Source organism: Mirounga leonina, unplaced genomic scaffold (assembly GCF_011800145.1).
Source record: "Mirounga leonina isolate KUSES-001 unplaced genomic scaffold, KU_Mleo_1.0 Mir_357, whole genome shotgun sequence".
Lineage (NCBI taxonomy): Eukaryota > Metazoa > Chordata > Mammalia > Carnivora > Phocidae > Mirounga > Mirounga leonina.
This window is the reverse complement of record NW_023270702.1, coordinates 13,153,424-13,173,129: the sequence shown is the minus strand read 5'-3', so window position 1 is coordinate 13,173,129 and position 19,706 is coordinate 13,153,424. Positions and strand designations below refer to the sequence as shown.

The 19,706-nt window shown below is 38.0% G+C and overlaps 1 protein-coding gene across 1 annotated transcript in view; it reads left to right on the top strand.

Annotated features, from left to right (window-relative positions):
- The window catches only part of LOC118027114 (bifunctional heparan sulfate N-deacetylase/N-sulfotransferase 4), a 267,224-nt gene that overhangs the window by 236,578 nt on the left and 10,940 nt on the right, over positions 1–19,706 (top strand). The window contains exons 7-9 of the mRNA XM_035030328.1: positions 8,753–8,849; positions 14,634–14,757; positions 16,642–16,816. Of these exons, the coding sequence (XP_034886219.1) occupies positions 8,753–8,849; positions 14,634–14,757; positions 16,642–16,816 (396 nt within the window). The remainder of the gene's footprint in view (positions 1–8,752; positions 8,850–14,633; positions 14,758–16,641; positions 16,817–19,706) is intronic.

Here is a 19,706-nt window from a genome sequence, read left to right as displayed (position 1 = left end):
AACAATGGAACAAAGTATGAAAGTGCAAGCAAATGCTTAGCTTTTTCTTGGGAAGACTCTTTTGACCTTCAAAATCACTGCCAGACACTCTTTTTCCCTCTCTCATTCTCTCTTTCTCTTCCCTCCCTCTCTCTCTCTCTCTCTCTGTCTCTCTCTCTCTCTCTCTCTCTCTCTCTCACACACACACACACACACACACACACACACACACACACACGATATTTAGCTGCAGAGACAACCCGAGCTTTGGATTCCAAATTTGAAACTAACTTGCTGTGTGACCTTCGGTAAAACCTAAATAAAACACCTTGCATCTCAGCCTCCTCAGGTGTAAAGGAGGGATAATGATATCTGTCTTGCCAGGTTGCTTTGAGGATTAGAAATAATCTATGCCAAGCAAGTGCCTGGAATATAGAAGGTGATCAATAAAGGTCAGATATTATGTTAGCTGTTATTCAAATATTCAGACAACATAAGAAAAACCAGAGTAGGAAAAAATCTAAACAAATATTTTCAGAGTATAAAATAGGAAATGCAAACATCTTGTTAATAAAGTTACGATTAAGAGACACAAGGGGAAACATGCAGGAAAAGAGGTGAAAGAAGAAATACTGGGCATCTGGAAAGTCTTAAAATAGCATAACATAGAAGGAATGCAGTTATAAAGATAGGCAATCTGCCTAGACTGAGGTATACACATGCCACCACCTATAAAGTACATACAGGAAAAACCAAAGTAGTGTAGGTTGAACTGTTAGTAATAAAAGCATTTGGAACAAAAGGTATTATAACAGCATTCAGGGAATTTTATTTGATAGTTTACATCTATCAGTATAATTTCTTGGGAGAGCACAACTAGAAATAATTAGTGTCTTTATCTACCAGAACAGGGCATGTTTATTCATGTTCTGTATGTAAAAGAAAACTCTTTTCAAGTCTTATATAGCATTTGCCCATTTCTGTGAATGATTTATTTCACTGGTTTTGCGTGCAGAAATTTGAATGGCAAAGGCACATGTACTGTGATAAAGAAAATAAGTGGCCTAGTTGAACATAGAGAACCAGAAAGATCTCATGAAAGACACTTTCAGCAGTGGTGCTGAATAATTGATCAGTTTGCTCATTTACCTTTGCGAAGTATAAAGAAACCATTAGAGCAAATGAATTGAGCACCTAATCTGAGATTTGTTCTTCACTGGGATATGTGTGCGGAAACTTGGTAAGTGTAGGTCATGGGAACTGCCTTTCTATTGTTTAATATATAAAATACAATTGAAAACTAAAGTTCTTTACAAATGAAGCAGTTAAATAATATGAGGAAAATAATGTTTAAGATATAAAGTGATGACTTACGGAAATAGCAAAACGAGCTTCTGAGCCACCCTGAAAAACATCATTGGAGATTGCAAATATTTTATTTTTGTGGGAGTTTTGCAAGTAAAATGTCTACCCAGTTCATATTATGTTAGTTTTCAAGCATATATCAAAATCTGTCTATGCCTATTACTAAAGGTTTACTGTGCTTGTCTCAAGTCAGTTATTCAGTCATTCAACCCACATTTATCAAGCACCTTTCATCTATTAGACAAACAGAGGTCTTCTCTTCAGAGAACTTACTTCTAGTTGAGATAGAATTATTATAAACATAAATGTATTATATCATATATATGTAATTTAAAATTGCTATAAACACATACCTGAATAGAATCATTTCAGGTACTGAAATACAATGAAGAAAATATAACCAGCAGCTATCACAGAAAGACAGGAGTGGGAGAAATTGCTTTGGTTCTGGTCAGCAGGGAAGCCCTCTTGCATGGGGTGATATTTCAGTAGAGACCTGAGTGATGGCAAGTGCTAAAACAATAAAACAGATGAGTTGCAGGAGTGAGACAGCAAGCATATTCAAAAATAAATTGAGTTGGGATTATATAGGGGTCTTTGGGTCTGGTAGGGCAATCTATATTCTGAAGTTTGCCTGAAGAAACACCAAGCTATTTCCCTATCAAATAAGTCATACGTCCCAGAAATCCAGTCACCAAACTGTGAATTTGTCCTGAGAAGGGGCAGCCACCCCAGGTGCTAGAGTTCTGACAGTGGACCAGGAAGTCTGCTCTCAGGAAGGATATCTAACATAAACCAGTCCATCAGCAACTGTAACTTCTTTCTTTTGCTTCAACTGACTAATCTGGACAAAGGGGGAAAAAAAAAAAAAAAGGTTAACCTGGGATCACATAATAATTACTCTCTTTTATAGAGAACAATTTAATCATTTTAAATATATTAACTCCTTTAATATATAATAACTCCTCAATAACCATGTGAGGTAGATACCATCAATCATTATTTTCTTGATAAGGAAACTGAGCCCAGAGAATTTAGGAAAATTCCATAAGACACAGGCAGTCTCCCTCCTGAGGTCACACTCTTAACAACTGGACTATGCCACCCCTCTAAAATAAAAAGGAAAGTTTATGGGACATATTAGCTTACACTAGAATAATTGGTGAAATTTTGATTAGATTGGTAAAAAAAGGAAATAAGAGCATTCCATAGAAAAATAAATTGTTCAAATAAACTTCAAAGAATCAGGTGCAAATATGAGTTTATCTATAATAGTGAATACAGATTAACTGAAACATCAGATTGGTTTTGGCAAAGGAAAATTTTTTTTTTTGTCTTTTTAATTGAAGTATAGTTGACACAATGTTTCATTAATTTCAGGTATACAGCATAATGAGTCCACAAGTCTATACATTGTGCTAAGCTCACCACAAAGGGAGCTACTGTCATCATAGACTATTACAATACCGCCCACTATAGGGGCGCCTGGGTGGCTCAGTCGTTAAGCGTCTGCCGTCGGCTCAGGTCATGATCCCGGGGTCCTGGGATCGAGCCCCGCATCAGGCTCCCTGCTCAGTGGGAAGCCTGCTTCTCCCTCTCCCACTCCCCCTGCTTGTGTTCCCTCTCTTGCTGTGTCTCTCTCTGTCAAATAAAATCTTAAAAAAAAAAAAAAAAACCAATACCGTTGACTATATTCCCTAGGCTGTACCTTTTATTCCTGTTACTTAGTCATTCCATCACTGCAAGCCTGTACTTTTCGCTCCCTTTCACACAGTTTTCCCACTATTCCAGCCCTCTCTCCTCTGGCAACCATCGGTTCTTTCTCTGTATTTATGGGTCTGTTTCTGCTTTCTTGTTTGTTCACTTTTATTTTTTAGATTCCACATATAAGCAAAATCATATGGTATTTGTCTTTGTCTGACTTACTTCACTTAGCATAATACCCTCTAGGCCTATCCATGTTGTCACAAATGTCAAGATCTCATTCTTTCTTATGGCTGAGTAATATTCCATTGTATGTATATGCCACATATTCTCTATCCATTCATCTATCGAGGGTCCCTCAGGTTCCTTCCATATCTTGGTTACTTAAAAAATTCTGCAGTAGGGTGCCTGGGTGGCTCAGTTGGCTAAGCAACTGCCTTCGGCTCAGGTCATGATCCTGGAGTCCCAGGATCAAGTCCCGCATCGGGCTCCCTGCTCAGCAGGGAGTCTGCTTCTCCCTCTGACCCTTCCCCCTCTCATGTGCTCTCTTTCATTCCCTCTCTCAAATAAATAAATAAAATCTTAAAAAAAATAAATAAATAAAAATAAAAATTCTGCAGTAAACATAGAGCTGCATGTATCTTTTCAAATTAGTGTTTTTGTTTTCTTTGGGTAAATATCCAAGGGTGGAGTTATTGGATCACACAGTATTTCTATTCTTACTTTTTTGAGGACCCTTTATACTGTTTTCTACAGTGGCTGAACCAATTTACATTACTGCCAACAGTGCCCGAGGGTTCCTTTTTCTCCATGTCCACACCAACACTTGTTATTTCTTGTCTTTGATTCCAGTCATTCTGACAGGTGTGAGGTGATATCTCACTGTGGCTTGATTTGCATTTCCCTGATGATGAGTGATGTTGAGCACCTTTTCATATATCTGTTGGTCACCTGTATGTCTTCTTTGGAAAAGTGTCTGTTCAGCCCCCTGCCCATTTTTTAATCAGATCTTTTTTTTTTTTTTTTTTTTGGTGTTGAGTTGTATAAGTTCTTTACATATTTTGAATATAAACCCATTATCATATATTTCATTTGCCTATGTCTTCTCCCATTCAGTAGGTTGCCTTTTCATTTATTGATGATTTCCTTTGCTGTGCAAACGTTTTTTATTTTGGTGTAGTCCTATTAATTTATTTTGGCTTTTGTTTCCCTTGCCTGAGAGGACATATCTAGGAAAATGTTGCTAAAGCCAAAGAGATTACTGCCTTTTCTCTTCTAGGAATTTTATGGTTTCAAGACTCATATTAGGTTCTTAATCCATTTTGAGTTTATTTTTGGGTATGGTGTTGGCAACTGTCACTTCAGAACAGGGCTACTCAAAGTGTGGTCCGTGGACGGGTTTGAATTGTTTGTTATTGATTTGCCATGAGATAGGAAGTTTGTGCCATCATATGAGCCAACTATATCACTGAGCATGCTGGCTGCTTCAGGTGGAATTTTGCTTTTTTTTTTCTTATAGCAGGATGTTCTTATTGAAGTAAGTAGTTCAGTAATTCACATGCTGACACAGGTTCTTTACCTTCTCACAGACAAGTGCTCTGAAACACCTTGAGTTAGAGTACAGGCAATGTTGCTATCATGATGACATTCCAAACAGTAAATGGACTAAATAAAATAGACACGTATTTCTCACTCACACAGCTGTCTAAAAACGGGCAGGCCATTTAGGAGAGTTAGACAGCTCTCTTCCACATGGCCATCCAGGGCCCCCGGTTGGCAGCGGTTAAACATCTCTGAGTCCAAGGCACCTGCTGTAATTGTATCCATTTTACAGCCAGCAGTCAGTCAGAAAGGGGAAATCCAGGGAGAGTGGTTTTATCCTTAAGAAGATAATTGACGTCATTTTGGCTTTCTCTCCTTTGGACTGAAATGATTCATATGAAGAAAGTTTGATTCAAAAGAGTGAGTGAAATACAGTCTCTAGCTGGAAACTTACAGACTACGCAAAATAGGGAATGTTCTATAACTGAAGGAAGAAAAGGAGACTAGAAAGATTACCCTTGTCTGCCATAGTGAAAATTATGGCTAGAGAGTTAAACTGAAGCTAGACTATTGAGTATTTGAGATTAAATACCAGATAAAATGATGGCAGAAAGACACTGGTAAAAATAAAATAAAATTTCAATTATTATGCAAAATAAATTTAAAAATGTGAAGTTTATTGGCTTGTAATTAACTCCTTTTATCACAGTTTCTACAGATGAATTCATAGAAAAACCCAAGATATATAGCCTAACTTTTTCCAAGGTGAATTCTCACATAGTGCAGTTGTCTTTATATATCACTGGTCTTTTTATATTGCACTCCACTCTTGTTCCAATGGAAGCTGGGGATGGAAAATATGTTAGGATCAAGTCTGAGATAAGAAATTTGGTTCCAAATGATTTATTGAAGAGATGCTCTCAAGAAAAACCTATAAGGGGAAAAAGTGAAACAGGAAAGAGAAGTGGAAACAGTTTCTGTGAGTAGAGAAGGCAAAGTCATACTCTGAATATGTGTGAGCGGGGCTCAGGATGAATCAGTGCCCTTTTCAAAATGGAAATGTCCAATATAATCAATTTTCTACTAAGTGGTAGGCTAGTGCTATTTCTGGGATTTAGAACTGGTCTTTGTTACTGACAAGTCAGATATTCAACAGTGGCTATAACTAGAGCAGACTTAGGAGAAGGAGGCCCATGAATGGCCTCCATCTTGCTATCATGGCTACTCCATTACTTCAGCAATGGGTTGGCTAAAGACAGAGGTTAGGTGGTATGTGGGAATATTGGGAACTGGCTGAATCATTCTGTCCACTTGGTTGTTTAGTGCTTCTACACTGAATACCCTCAGGTGTACATTAATGTGTAGTACAAGTTCCTCACACTTTTTGATCACTATCATGCGTTCATCCACATGCCTTTTTCCTAGAACTTATTAGCCCTAATATTTTCATGCTGCCCCTTTTAGTCCCTTGGCTAATCCATTCACCACTGCCTATTCATCTGCTATATTCTTACACTGCCCTATTAGTCTATCCACAAAAAAGTAGATGACCAGGAACATTGCCCAGAACTCTGTTCACTGGAAGTTTTCCCTTAACTACTGGTTTTTAGGAACCTCTCTGAATGGGGCTGTGGTGCAACAGCAGTCTATCTTAGCCCTCTGCCAACATACGACTCAACCTATCTACAAACCAAGCTTGAGTTTCCCCCCTTCATCAGCAGATTGTAGGGGGCCTTCAGTGAAACTGTAGGAATGAGCTGATATAGAGATATTGGTGAACAGTGATAGTTGACAGAAGGGTCTGGGCCACTCATTTATAAGGTTACTTGTAGCCTTTGGATCTGCTTGAGACCAATCCCAGACATACCACTCCCGCCTTACAATGAACTGCTACTGGGTACAACCCAATATTCAGCTTATGATGACCACTTATGGCCACACAATCACTTTGAAACTTCATGGCAAACACTATCTCTTCTAGGGCTCTGTAGCATACAGGAGTAGATACCAGTTGGGATGGTCCGCTGCAAATGGCACACCTGCTGCAGAACCTTGGGGGTGTACTTCGTGCTTCTCCTCCGGGGCTTGACCAAAACTCTATTTGCCATCCTTTTATACCACAGATGCCGAAGTACCATAGGTCTGCCCAGATGTGAGCCAAGTGGGAGGGCTGCTTTTGCCTCAGTCTTATCTTTTGCAGGACTCTTTCTTGTTCTGGGTTCCACTCAAAACTAGCAATTTTATGCATCACCCTGTCAATGACTCCGAGCAGTATTCCCTAGTGCAGTAAAATGCTGCTTCCTAAACCCAAAGAAGCCTATCAAGCCCTGTGCTTCTTTCTTAGTAGTAGGAGTTGCAAAGAACAAGAACAGACCTTTGCTTTGGTGGGGATGTCTGGGCATGGTCCAGACCACTGGACCTTGAAGAACCACCAAAGGTGGTAGGCTCCTGAAACTCTGCTGGCTTTTCTTTCACCCTCTGGAGTGCATGTGTCTTTCCAAGGCAGCCAGAATACTTGACACCTGTTACCTACAATTAACATCACATCATTAGTATAGTAAACCAATGTTAAGTTCTGTGGAATGTCAAGATGATCTAGGCCCTTTCAGTCTATATAATGACCCTGAGGAAAAGCAGCTTTGAATATGATTTTTGAGAAAAATATTAAAATATTATTTTGAGAAAAAATATATTTACATAATATTTTTCTCTTCCCTTAGTGCTTTTTGTCATCTTAAAAGAAAAAGGCTTCAAAGCAAGAAGGGAGGAGACTAGACAAATTAAGTAATGAGAATTCAAATAAACTAGAGGGTTTAATTTGGCATTCTTTAATTGAACTTTGGAAGTTCAACTGTGGTAAGCATTTCTTGATGGATCTCCTATTTTTAATTAGACAAATTTATATTCTGTGCTGGAATGCAATGTTGACACTTTTGACCATTTTGCCAAATACAAGTGCTGCAAAATCATAGACTTCTCAACATTGCATATTTTTCCCCAGTTAAAAATGTAGTGGTCTATAGAGAAGAGTGCATTGAAAGTATCAACATTTTCAAATTTATTAATCATGAATGGAACTTTGAAAGAGATTGCAGGCAGTTTTATGGAAAAGTAAAACATAATAGGATCATACTGAAAACATTCTTTAGTAGAACTTTGCTGATGTGGTATTAGAAAAAGATGTGACTAAAGAACTGATTAAAGTACATAAATATGAAACATAAATGATTAGTCATCATATGTCATTTTTAATATTTGGATAATAAAAATAAAATTATAATTGTTTTAATGCCTAACATATGGTTTTAGACAGAATTTTATGAAAATGATTTTAATATATTATTTAGATTAACTATTAATAAAATCAACTTGTCAGTCAATAAGTATTTTAAAAATTGTACTGTTTTCATTTAATGGCCCTTTTAATTCTCAAAAGTGTCATGATTTAGATAATAAATGTGGGTCACTTAAATGAAATGGAAGGAGAATGGAACAGGAGAAGGTTGAGATGGAGATAAAATTGGACCTGTGGATATGTTGGATCTGGCATTTCCTCACCACATCTATACAGCAATTATACAAATGCAATTTAAAAATAGGTTAAGAGCTCAGGATGGAGGTATAGGCTGGAAATGCTTATCTACTTGCCATCAGCTTATAAGGAATAGCCAAACATTAGGATTTGCTGGATCAGCACAGAACAGTGCATAGTGTAAAAAGGAAGGGAAAAGTTGGCCAAGTGTGGAGTTCAAGGATGGCCCTTCAGCCTCTAGGGAAAAAGAAATAGGAAAGATTAGGGCAGAGCTCAGATATCTGAGAAACTATGGTCAAATGAAGTTAAGTGAAAGCTCAGATATACAGACATGAAATGTAAGTCCAGAGATGGAGTGGAATCCCAGCACTTAGAACCTGGTCAAGTTGCAGAAGAGGATAACAGCAAGATCAACTTGATGCTGAGTTCTAGCCTTGGGGCTAGAAAAGGAAGGAAGGTGCCATTGTATAAGGAAACAGTTTGGAAATCAGAGAACCAGAACCAGAACAGGGTCTAACTCCTAGTTCTAGGGTATCAGGCAAGATTTTGATCCTGTCCTTTGAACAATTTTTACATTACACAGCCAGAGGTTCATTACACAATAAGATTTATTATTCTTCCTTCCTGCAGAATCCATGCGATGATAAACGGCACAAAGACATTTGGTCCAGAGAGAAAACTTGTGACCACTTGCCAAAATTCCTTGTCATCGGGCCACAAAAAACAGGTAGGAATAGCCAACTGTGCTGTCTGATTCTTTTTCTTTTTTTTTTTTTCTTTTTTTTTTCCTTTTTGTCATGAAACACACTGTCATACAGTATAGTTGGATTAGGTCTCACTTTGTGAGATATCTAGATATCCATCCAAGTTCATTATTTGAATTGTTCTTCATCCCTGTGGATCATCCTTATGCTATGATCCTCAAAGGGACCCTAAGGCTGCCTATTAATTAGACTTAAGGACAAAATTTTAACTATAGATTTTAAAGCTGTTCAACAGATGTCCAGTTTTTGACAGCTTTGTGTTAATGTACCACAGTTGCAGTGTCTGATTTTTAATCCCTACTTTTTTGTAGCTTTGCCTTAATTATCTCCTAAATTAAGTTATAAAGCAAGCACTTGGCTTGATTTAAACTAATTTGCACTGTATATCAGCCTTGAATTGATTTTTTTCAGAGCTATTGCCATTATTACTTTCAAATATTCCACATGTGTGATTTGTTTTTTAAAAATAATTATTAAGTATAAATATGGTTTGGACTTATTTCCTGATACACCTGAGGTTCATCAGGCATTTTTCCCTTAGTGTTTTCTCATATGCTGAAGGACAAGTGTATAAGACTGCAGTAAAAGGAGTGAAAGTATTTCACCAATGAGATGACACTTTCAATTAGAATATTTTATACTTTCTTCAGCATGTGACAGTTTTATACACTTTGCTCATGTTCTGATTAATTAAAGTTTTTATTGAGTTGCTGTATTTTGAATTCACTACTTTGACCAGAAGCATTTTCATCAGTGAGTGCACAAACCATAACACAAAACAAACAGTCACAATAAATAAGCCTGGCCCAGATGAAGATATTTGTAATACAAGCAAGTAGATCATTTTAAATGTTGTGGGCAAAATTTCCAGACTATTAGATATTGGTTGTTGAAATCTTTTCTTCCTTCAGGAATATAAATTGTATTACAACAGTAAGTTACACATGTGCAGGGAGGGGGAAAAAATCAGCACGTATTTTCAGATATATCACTTGTGTTGTTGTTGTTTAAAATGTGCATTAATTTTCTACCAACTCTCTTATAGCAGTGCTAACTCTGGAAAGACTACTAAAGAAAGAAAACATTCTTGTGTTGTAAAATTATGCTAAAAATTTAATTTAAAGTCATATCTTTTATCATTTGTCATTGAATATTATTACTTCTTAGTTCTGCTAGAAAACTACAGGTTAGTAAGTATAAATCTAGTTTTCCTCCTTGTTGTTTGTATTTATAAAGACAATAACTTACACCTTTAGATTTTAATATTTGACCTACCAGTATGAAAATAACCGAGTTTTCAGCGGCTTTTGGCATCCCCAAGGCAAACAAACAAACAAACAAGTTAAAATAAAGGAATTGGATGATAATAATATTTTATATGCTGTGCAAATGCTATTCTAATGTGAAAACGGTTGTGATAATTCTTAAAATCTGTTCAATCATAGAAGTCTAAAGTCTTCTTTTGTTCTCCTTATTGCTTTAGTTGGCAAAATTCCCACTGCTGTCAGAGCTGTAAATTTCCTGGACACAGCAATTGCTAAGAATCTGGTCTTCAAAGCGAAGTTGTCTTTAAACAACTTAAACATGGCCTACACATCCTTTGCAATAAACATGAGATATAAAAGTAGTCCTCAAAGCCCTATTTTCTCAATTGTTGTGAGGTGCGAATGGAAGGAACCGCTGTCCCACTTCTCCATTGCTGAATCCTGGAAGGAATTCCTGTCAGCTGATAGTGGGGCAGTGAATGAGGCCAGGCAGAGAGCAGGGTAGGCCTGGGTTTATGGCACTCAAAGCTTAAATCTAAGTCCTACTAGGATCCTTAGGACAGGTAGGCATCTTTCATGATTCCAGGTCAAATTTTGATATTACCAGGTTAGGAGGGGATTTCCAAAAGGGTTAAATTTAGCACAATAATTCTTTTTTCTTTTTTTTTTTAAGATTTTATCTATTTATTTGAGAGAGAGAGAGAGTGCAAGCGGGGAGAGAGGCAGAGGGTGAGGGAGAGAGGCAGAGGGTGAGGGAGAGAGAGAAGCAGACTCCCCACTGAACTCGATCCCAGGACCCCAGATCAGGACCTGAGCTGAAGGCAGACGATTCACTGACTGAGCCACCCAGGCACCCTAGCACAATAATACTAAAAGCATAACTTGTTGGCCTTACCTCTCTCAGAAAATCAGTGTCCCCATTGTCAATATTATTTTCTCATGATTTGATTGGCTTACTCTGGTAAAACTAAAAACAAGATTGTATATAAGATAGAATGCAGTTTCTCTGAGAGTACTGTCAGGGATGAGGTCTTTTTTACTTCTTCCACAAAATATTTATATCAAAGGCATTGGATAAAAACAAATGTCAGTAATAGATGAAAATACAGGTGTTAATAAAATAAATACACATTTTTGGGCAGTGGGCCCAGGTTCTATGACTGATTATGTGAATGTCAAGCCACATACCTACTGTCCCCAATTGAAAGGGCTTTCTCCTTCCTGTCCTTTCTCCCTCCTCCTCCTCCTCGAAGTCCCTCCTGCTCTCGGTGGCATGAAGGTGCTGTGCCTTTGACTTTATATAACTCTGGGGAGATCTGGTATAAATCTGTGACCATCAGGGTGATTAAACATGTGTACGTGCTACTGAGTGAGATTATAAAGTATTTATTTTGCGATATTCAGCAATAATTCAAAAATATTCCTTTATCTGTACCCTGGATCCATCCAGTCTCAACATCTCAGGGATATTAAACTATCAATATTCTCAGCTCTCTTGTGTGTCTCAAATCTCGCTCTCTCGCTCTCTCTCTCTTTCTCACGCATGTGCACACATGCACACACACACACCATTCCCATCATCAGTTAAACATTTTTATGTAGGTCCTATCCTAGAAGGTATATAGAAAGAACCCTTCTGAATTCCCTGCTCCCTTCCAAATACTACTATACAGTACTCTAATTTATTTCTTCTCCCTGGAACATTTTCTTTTTTAAGATTTTATTTATTTATTTGACAGACAGAGACACACAGCGAGAGACGGAACACAAGCAGGGGCCTGGGAGAGGGAGAAGCGGGCTTCCCGCCCAGCAGGGAGCCCGATGCAGGGCTCGATCCCAGGACCCTGGGATCATGACCTGAGCCGAAGGCAGATGCTTAATGACTGAGCCACCCAGGCACCCCTCCCTGGAACATTTTTGTTCCTCCTCTCATAGTTTTTCCTTTTTGAACTGTTATTTTCAGGAGCATTTCAGATCAGTTCTTGAGGACTCCATTGCTCCTCATAATTTTATGTCTGTGTTTTTCAGTGTGTCTGAGACAGTTCTGCCTGGTCCTTTGGGCCTCTAATTCAGTTCCTAACTAGTTCTGACTCCTTTAATTTTTAAATTGAGTTTATATGATTTGATTCCATTTTTGCTAATTTTCATTTTATCTTTTTTAAGATTTTATTTATTTATTTGAGAGAGAGAGAGAGAACACAAACAAGGTGAGGGGCAGAGGGAGAAGCAGCCTCCCTGCTGAGCAGAGAGCCCGATGTGGGGCTCGATCCTAGTACTCCCGGATCATGACCTGAGCCTAAGGCAGATGCTTAACCTACTGAGCCACCCAGGCGCCCCTATTTTTGTTAATTTTTAAAAGTTGTTTTGGGGCGCCTGGGTGGCTCAGTCGGTTAAGCGTCTGACTCTTGGTTTTGGCTCAGGTCATGATCTCAGAGTCCTGAGATGGAGCCCTAGGTGGGTTCTGCACTCAGGGTGGGAATCTGCTTGAGATTCTCTCTCCCTCTTCCTCTGCCCCTACCCCTGTGCTCACTTGTGCTCTCTCTCTCTAAAATAAAAAAATAAATCTTAAAAAAAATAAAAATAATTAAAAGTTGCTTTTAATTAGTAATTAAATTTCTAAGGGCATTTATTAATTTTTACCCTCCCGTTTCACTAGGAGCCACCTATTCTGTATTCCTTTCACCTTTCTTCTGTCCAAGGTGTTGGTCCCCTTAGATCTGTTATCACTTTCCTTTAACTACTCATGCCCCTATTCAGTCTTGGTGGTCACGTAAAGCTGTGAAGATCCAATCAGGTGGCCATCTCATTAATACTTAAAGCACAGTAGCCTTTGCTCCTATGAGCTTAAGATACGTTGGAATAAAATGCCAATTCTCTGATGATCTGCTCGGCTTCCAGATCCCTAGCTGCAATTGTAACTGTCCTACCAGCCCACCTGTGTAGCTCATCTCCCCCTCTGCTAGGGCTAGGAAATCCAACTAACCCTCCTGGGTCCAATGTGTTACAAAAGGGATCTTTTCCAGAAGGGAAATTTTGATTCACGAGAACTATGAAAACCCAGTCACTCCATGATTCTTTCCACCGTGGCCCTCAGTCTCTGGCCCAACTCAAACAGAAACAAGGGTCAGAGATTACATCTGAGCCTTCTGTGATGTGTACGCTCTGTGGGTTCTATCAGCCGGTCTGTCCAGCCTAGTGCTTCAGTTTATCAGATCAGATTGCCTCATTTAGCCAGGTAGGACATTCAAATGGTCATCTTTCCAGATTCCTGCCCTCCTCTTTCAACCTTACTGGGAACACTTAAGTTTTTAAGGTACAAGCTGAGAAAATGCTTCCTTTTGGAAGCTTTCGCTGACTTCTCAAGTCTAAGTCACCCATTCTCTCATGTGTTAGAAAAGCACTCTGGTCTTCTCTCACTATGGAAACTGTCTCACTATGTTGCAATTACTTGTTTACTTGACCCAAGTCCACACATACACTTTAAGATGATCAAGGCCAGCAAATGAGTTTTTCTTCTCAAGAGTTCTCACCAGGGAAAAAAAAAAAATTATCACCAGGGATTCACATAGAGTAGCACCAGTCAGCATGTGTTGAATAGTTTGATTTAATTTAATTGATTTGAATATAATATTGAGATCTACCAGGTTCAGGTATAGTGCTGGATGCCCTTGATGCTTTAGCCACTCACCTGACTCCCAGAGGGAAATTGAACCACCAGTTTCTGAAGTTCTCTCCCAGCTTAAAGCACAGTATCATCCCCTTCAGATGCCCAGTTTTGTCTTACCTTTGTACAACCACCTATGTGTTTTTTGCATTTTTTGTATGTTATACATCTCCTGTGGTATCTTATTTCATATTTTTCTTCAAATAAACTGACTTTTACCTCAAATAAAATAATTTAAAGCAGAAACTCTGTGTCACCCTATAAACAGGAGAATAGGTATTGCATATCAAACAGAAAAAAATGTAAAAAAAAAAAAATCAGAGAGGGAAAGAGCTGTATCATCAGTCTGCTTCACTTTGCTTATGTACTAATATTAAATCAGATGTTTAGGTAAATGGAATCATGAAGACTAACAAAAGAAAACTTAGATTGTTGCCACATGAAATGCACCTAATTGATTTTAAGGAAATCATTTTTTTAAAGGTTTTACTTATTTGAGACACTGAGAGAGAGAGAGAATGAGAGCATGAGCAGGGGGACTGGGGGGGGTGGGGAGGATAGAGGCAGAGGAAGAAGCAGACTCCCCGCTGAGCAGGAAGCCCTACATGGGGCTGGATCCCAGGACCCTGGGATCATGACCTGAGCCGAAGGCAGACGCTTAACCGACAGAGCCACCCAGGGGTCCCTTAAGGAAATCATTTTAATACCAGAAAATTTGGTCTTCTGGATATTACTTTTTGAGCAAAAATTTTGCTAAAATAGTATTTGTCTCTTCTTTTGTTGCCATATATAACCCTTTGCCTCCTTTTTTGCTATAGGAACAACTGCACTTTATTTATTCCTTCTTATGCACCCTTCCATCATCAGCAATCTTCCCAGTCCCAAAACATTTGAAGAAGTTCAATTCTTTAATGGCAACAACTACCACAAGGGAATCGATTGGTAAGGAAAATAATGAAAAATAAAGACCATTATTAACACATGCTCAATCACAGCACAGCGATTATAGATGTATGTGTGGCATCTACATAATTACAGCATAAATTTGTTATGCTCAATTCTACCATAGTGAATTAGAAATTAATTTATAACAATGATATGTTTAATCAGTGTTGCCTATAATTTGATTTGGACAGTGCAATAATGATAATATTTTTCTGGTAAATTAATATGATTGAATAAAAAAGATTATGGAATTTTTTTCAGAATTATTCATAAGGAAATTTAAAATTCTGCTTAAGCATATTATTATTTTACTGCGTCTAGAATTTTTTTTTAACTACATAATTTGTCTTCACAAATGATTCTTGAGGAAACAAATAAATAAGTTATTTTATACTCTGTGACATGTATCTTCATTAACCACATAGACTATAAAATGTTGTATTATAAGATAAGCTGATATTTGTCATGCAAATAATAACATAGCATTTCCAAAACCGTATTAATGCCAGCCGTGCACATGCATAAAAGGAATACTACTTTGCATTTAATAAATTATGAAAAATTTTAAAATCACAATATTTTCCCTAAACTGAAATAGAATAAACCTGATATTAGAACTGGTCTTTACTCTGGGGCTTTTTTCTAGCTTTATTCCAATTTTCTAAGAAACTATCACACTGATTCCAACTTCCAGTTATATAAGGCAAATCTCCTCCAGGGAAAATTCCCCTAAATGCATAACTCTGCAGTGTGTAACTTTATGTCAACACCACATATGAGCCTGTCCTCAACAAGAGGCCTGTTCTGTTTAGACCCAGCTAGGGCTAGAGTAGGGGAGGGGCAATGCCGGTAAGCAGATCTGGCTTCCTATCACGGGTAGAGATGTGCCCACTCTGCATCTAAGATATGACTATTCTACCTTACTTTAAAAAGACTAAATGAATTTTGGAAGTGCATGCAAGTTACTAAAAGCAGAACAGCAATTTTTTCTTATCTCTGAGCTCAAATGGAACACAAATTGTTAAGCAGGAATATAGATGAGGCTTTTCACCACTTCACATTTGGGAAACATAATAACAAATGTCAAAGAGGAAAATAAGTGTCTTATATGAATTCTTAATTGCTCTCATTATTTATTTCTAGAATATTTGAGGGTTAGAGAAGTGATGAGCTGTAAGGAGGATTACACACATAATTAAAGCCTTGCACTGAGTTAACCTCCGAACATATTGATTCCATAATCTACACACAGAGGAATGTTCCGACAGCATATGGAGGAGTGAACCTACCAAGGCACCACAGGATCAACTGGCAGGAAATATCCTCTTAATGACTCTAGATAGACTATAATGTGTTCACATTGCTACACATACAACAAATTACGCAGAAGTTAAAAAGGAGGAGGGCAGCTATGCCCTACTCTGCTTAGGATTTTATAGCTCTTCTGACTTACATCCTCCTCTCTTGTGCACTTTCATCTCAAATTAAAAATTTTGCATTCAAGCTTGCAAACAAGAATTTACTATTTTAAAATATTTACTAGGCAAGACTTTGTAATTTGCCTTTTGCCAAGGGTAAACTTAATTTTTCTGGATTTGACTTATGATAGCAGAGATCATCATCCGAAATCTAAAAGATTTTCCCTCTGTTCTTAACAATCCACCTATTTCATCTCCCTTTCCCCTGCCCTACATAGTTCATTAAAACAGTAATACTTCAGATTGTCTTACTGCCAAAGTATATAGCATAGCCATGATTTCAACTATTATGACACTAATAAGTAGACATCAATATAAATGAATGTAAAAATGTTCAAATATTTAATATCCATAGCATGTTGAAGAAAAACTTAAATCTCTGATTATTTTTCTCTGCCTTCAGGTATATGGACTTTTTTCCTACTCCATCCAACATTACAAGTGACTTTCTATTTGAAAAGAGTGCTAATTACTTCCATTCAGAAGAAGCTCCCAAGCGAGCTGCATCTCTGGTCCCCAAAGCCAAGATCATCACCATCCTCATCGACCCCTCAGACCGGGCATACTCTTGGTACCAGGTATGAAGCAGTAAAAAATACTTTTAAAAACATTTGGCCATAGCTTAAATGTAAGCAATGGTAAATACCAAAATAAAGTCTAGATGTCCAGATGTATTCAACAGTCAAATGTTACAGAGCTAACACCCTCCAAAAAAAAGAAAGGAAAAGAAAAGAAATTACAAGTGATAAAAGCTGAATATTTGATTCGTGTGAAGTTGGGCAAGGAATTTCAAGCATAAAGTAATAGAAAACATCAGACATAAAAGATTAATAGATTGAATAGACAGTATAATGTAAAATATTAGTCTGTCAGAATTAAAATAAAAGTACATATCTAAGTAGAGCATCTTTAATAATACATGGTAAATGGTTTAGTACCCTTAATTTGTAAAAAAAAAAAGTTTCTGTAAATTGGTAAAAATAAAAAAATATAATATCTCAGTAGAAAAATGAGCAAATGAACAAAACACATAGATAGACATTTCACATGCACAAAGACACCCACAAATGTAACTGCTCAGCAGTTTATATGAAAAATGATCAACCTAATTAGGAAGCCACAAAATATAAATCAAAATGATATTCTTTTTGAATATCATTTGACAAAAATTGTATTGTTTATTCTCCTTGCTGGCAAGGGCGTGATGGTAAAGATATTCAAACGTTGCAATATAGATGGAGATCTTTTCTGAAAACTAATTTGGCAATAATTATCAAAATAGTTTTGTAAGGGTCCTGTTGTGCTATGGATCCTCTTCTGGAATCAATCAGAAACTTCAAAGGGATGGACAAATATTTATCCCCTTATACATCCCAGTACTAGTCAAAAAATGTGGGGTAGAAGGAGAGTCGGGGGGAGGGAAAAGTATATGTGGTCCCCTGGGTGCAAGGAACCTTAGCACATTTACAGAACTGAGGAAACTTCCATGTGGCTAGAGAGCAAAACCTGAGGTGACCTGTGGGAGATCAGTCTGAGACGTACACAGGGGACAGAACTCAGGAGGGGGAATCATGTGGCTGCCATTCTTCAAGCAACTGAAAGCCTTTGAAGAGTTAAGCCAGTGTGTGACTACCAGATTTCCTTTTAGAGGCAGGTAAGAAATAGAGGCAGCATTGACAGTGAGAGTAAGAACAGACTGAGTGAAGTATAAAGTATCAAGGGACATGTAGGGATTAAAACCAATAGAACCTGGTGAGGAAACAGTCAAGGATGAACCAAATTTCCGATGTGGACAACTGGATGACGAGTATAGATTCCCATAAAAATAGAAGCACTGAAGAAGGAAACAGGACTGGTTGGGGGGAGGGGTGCTAAAGATGTGGCACAGGCGGTAACCATGAGGTCCGGACTCACTGTCATACGGAGACGAACCGCAGAGTCAGCAGGCACTCTGGGGAGAGGTCGGAGCTGGAGACAGAAATCTGTGAATCAGAGGCAAAAAGCCACAAACATGGGGAAACTGCCTAAGGAGAGAGTTTAGAGAAACAAAGTATAGAGAACGATGAGGCAGCCAGGGAGACAAGAGAACACAGCCAGAGGAGTAGAAGAAAATCCAGGAGTGTGATGACACTGAATACAAGGGGACCGAGTACTACCAAATGGAGGAGGTGACAAGTGTCAAAGGGCTGCTAAGAAATTAGACAGTTGGACCAAACAAGGCCTGAATTATTTTCACTGAGTTGAAAGACATTGAGAGAAGTGGAACCTTTAGTGAGACAATGAAAAGAGCAAAACCAGATGGATTTGGTGGAGGAGAAACTAAGTGGGAAGAAGAAAAAAAAAAATGTGAGATTTCAAAGGGGAAAAACAAGACACAGGCTTGTTTCAGAGAAGTTAAAGTGGGTTCAAGGAAACTGTGCTCTATGGTGGTCGTGATTTGAATCATGAGATGTTTCCAAAAAAAAAGGAGAGATGTTTAAGGCCCAGGAGAGAAATCTGGGTATCAGTCCCATGAGGATCCTGAGGAGCTAGGAAGAGATGACTATAGGAAATAACTTAGATGGGAGGGAAGCATCCATTTCCAGACTTCACTCTTCTGGTGCAGGGAGCCTCCTGGCAAGCTGCTGGAGTCTATGGTCCCATTTCAGAAACACGTTTGAAAAGCATAAAACTACATAGAATTACAAAGAAACAACTTTTTAAAAATATAATTATCAAAGTAATTTTTAAATCAGTAAAAAATCTTTATTTATTTAAGAATTAAATGGCCAGGGGGCGCCTGGGTGGCTCAGTTGGTTAAGCGACTGCCTTCGGCTCAGGTCATGATCCTGGAGTCCCGGGATCGAGTCCCGCATTGGGCTCAGGTCATGATCCTGGAGTCCCGGGATCGAGTCCCGCATCGGGCTCCCTGCTCGGCGGGGAGTCTGCTTCTCCCTCTGACCCTCCTCCCTCTCATGCTCTCTGTCTCTCATTCTCTCTCTCGCAAATAAATAAATAAAATCTTAAAAAAAATAAAAATTAAATTAAAAAAAAAAAAGAATTAAATGGCCAGATCTAATGATGGGACCAATACTGCTGTAATGTTGAAGTAGGATTGAGCATGAACAGCATTTTGATATATCTGAAACACCTGTATTGTGATACAAAAAGACCTGATTTTTACTGGTATAATACATGCAAAATTTCATTTAAAAGTTACTGAAAATAAAAAGACTATTTTGTTGTTGTTGTTCAGATCCAAGTTCATAGACCCTCTGAATTATATCAGTAGGGCTCTGGTTAAGAATCCTTCCATTAAAACTTAATCTGAAGGTCTGAGATAGAGAAATTGAAATGATTCCAATGGTCTCTCCTTCCTTTGGAAAGTTGAGAATGAGTTAATCTGATGAAAAAGAGGGGGATAATTTGGGCAATGGCAGTTTGAGGAGAGAAAAAAGGCAGTGTGAAATCTTTGTACAGGGGTGAGAT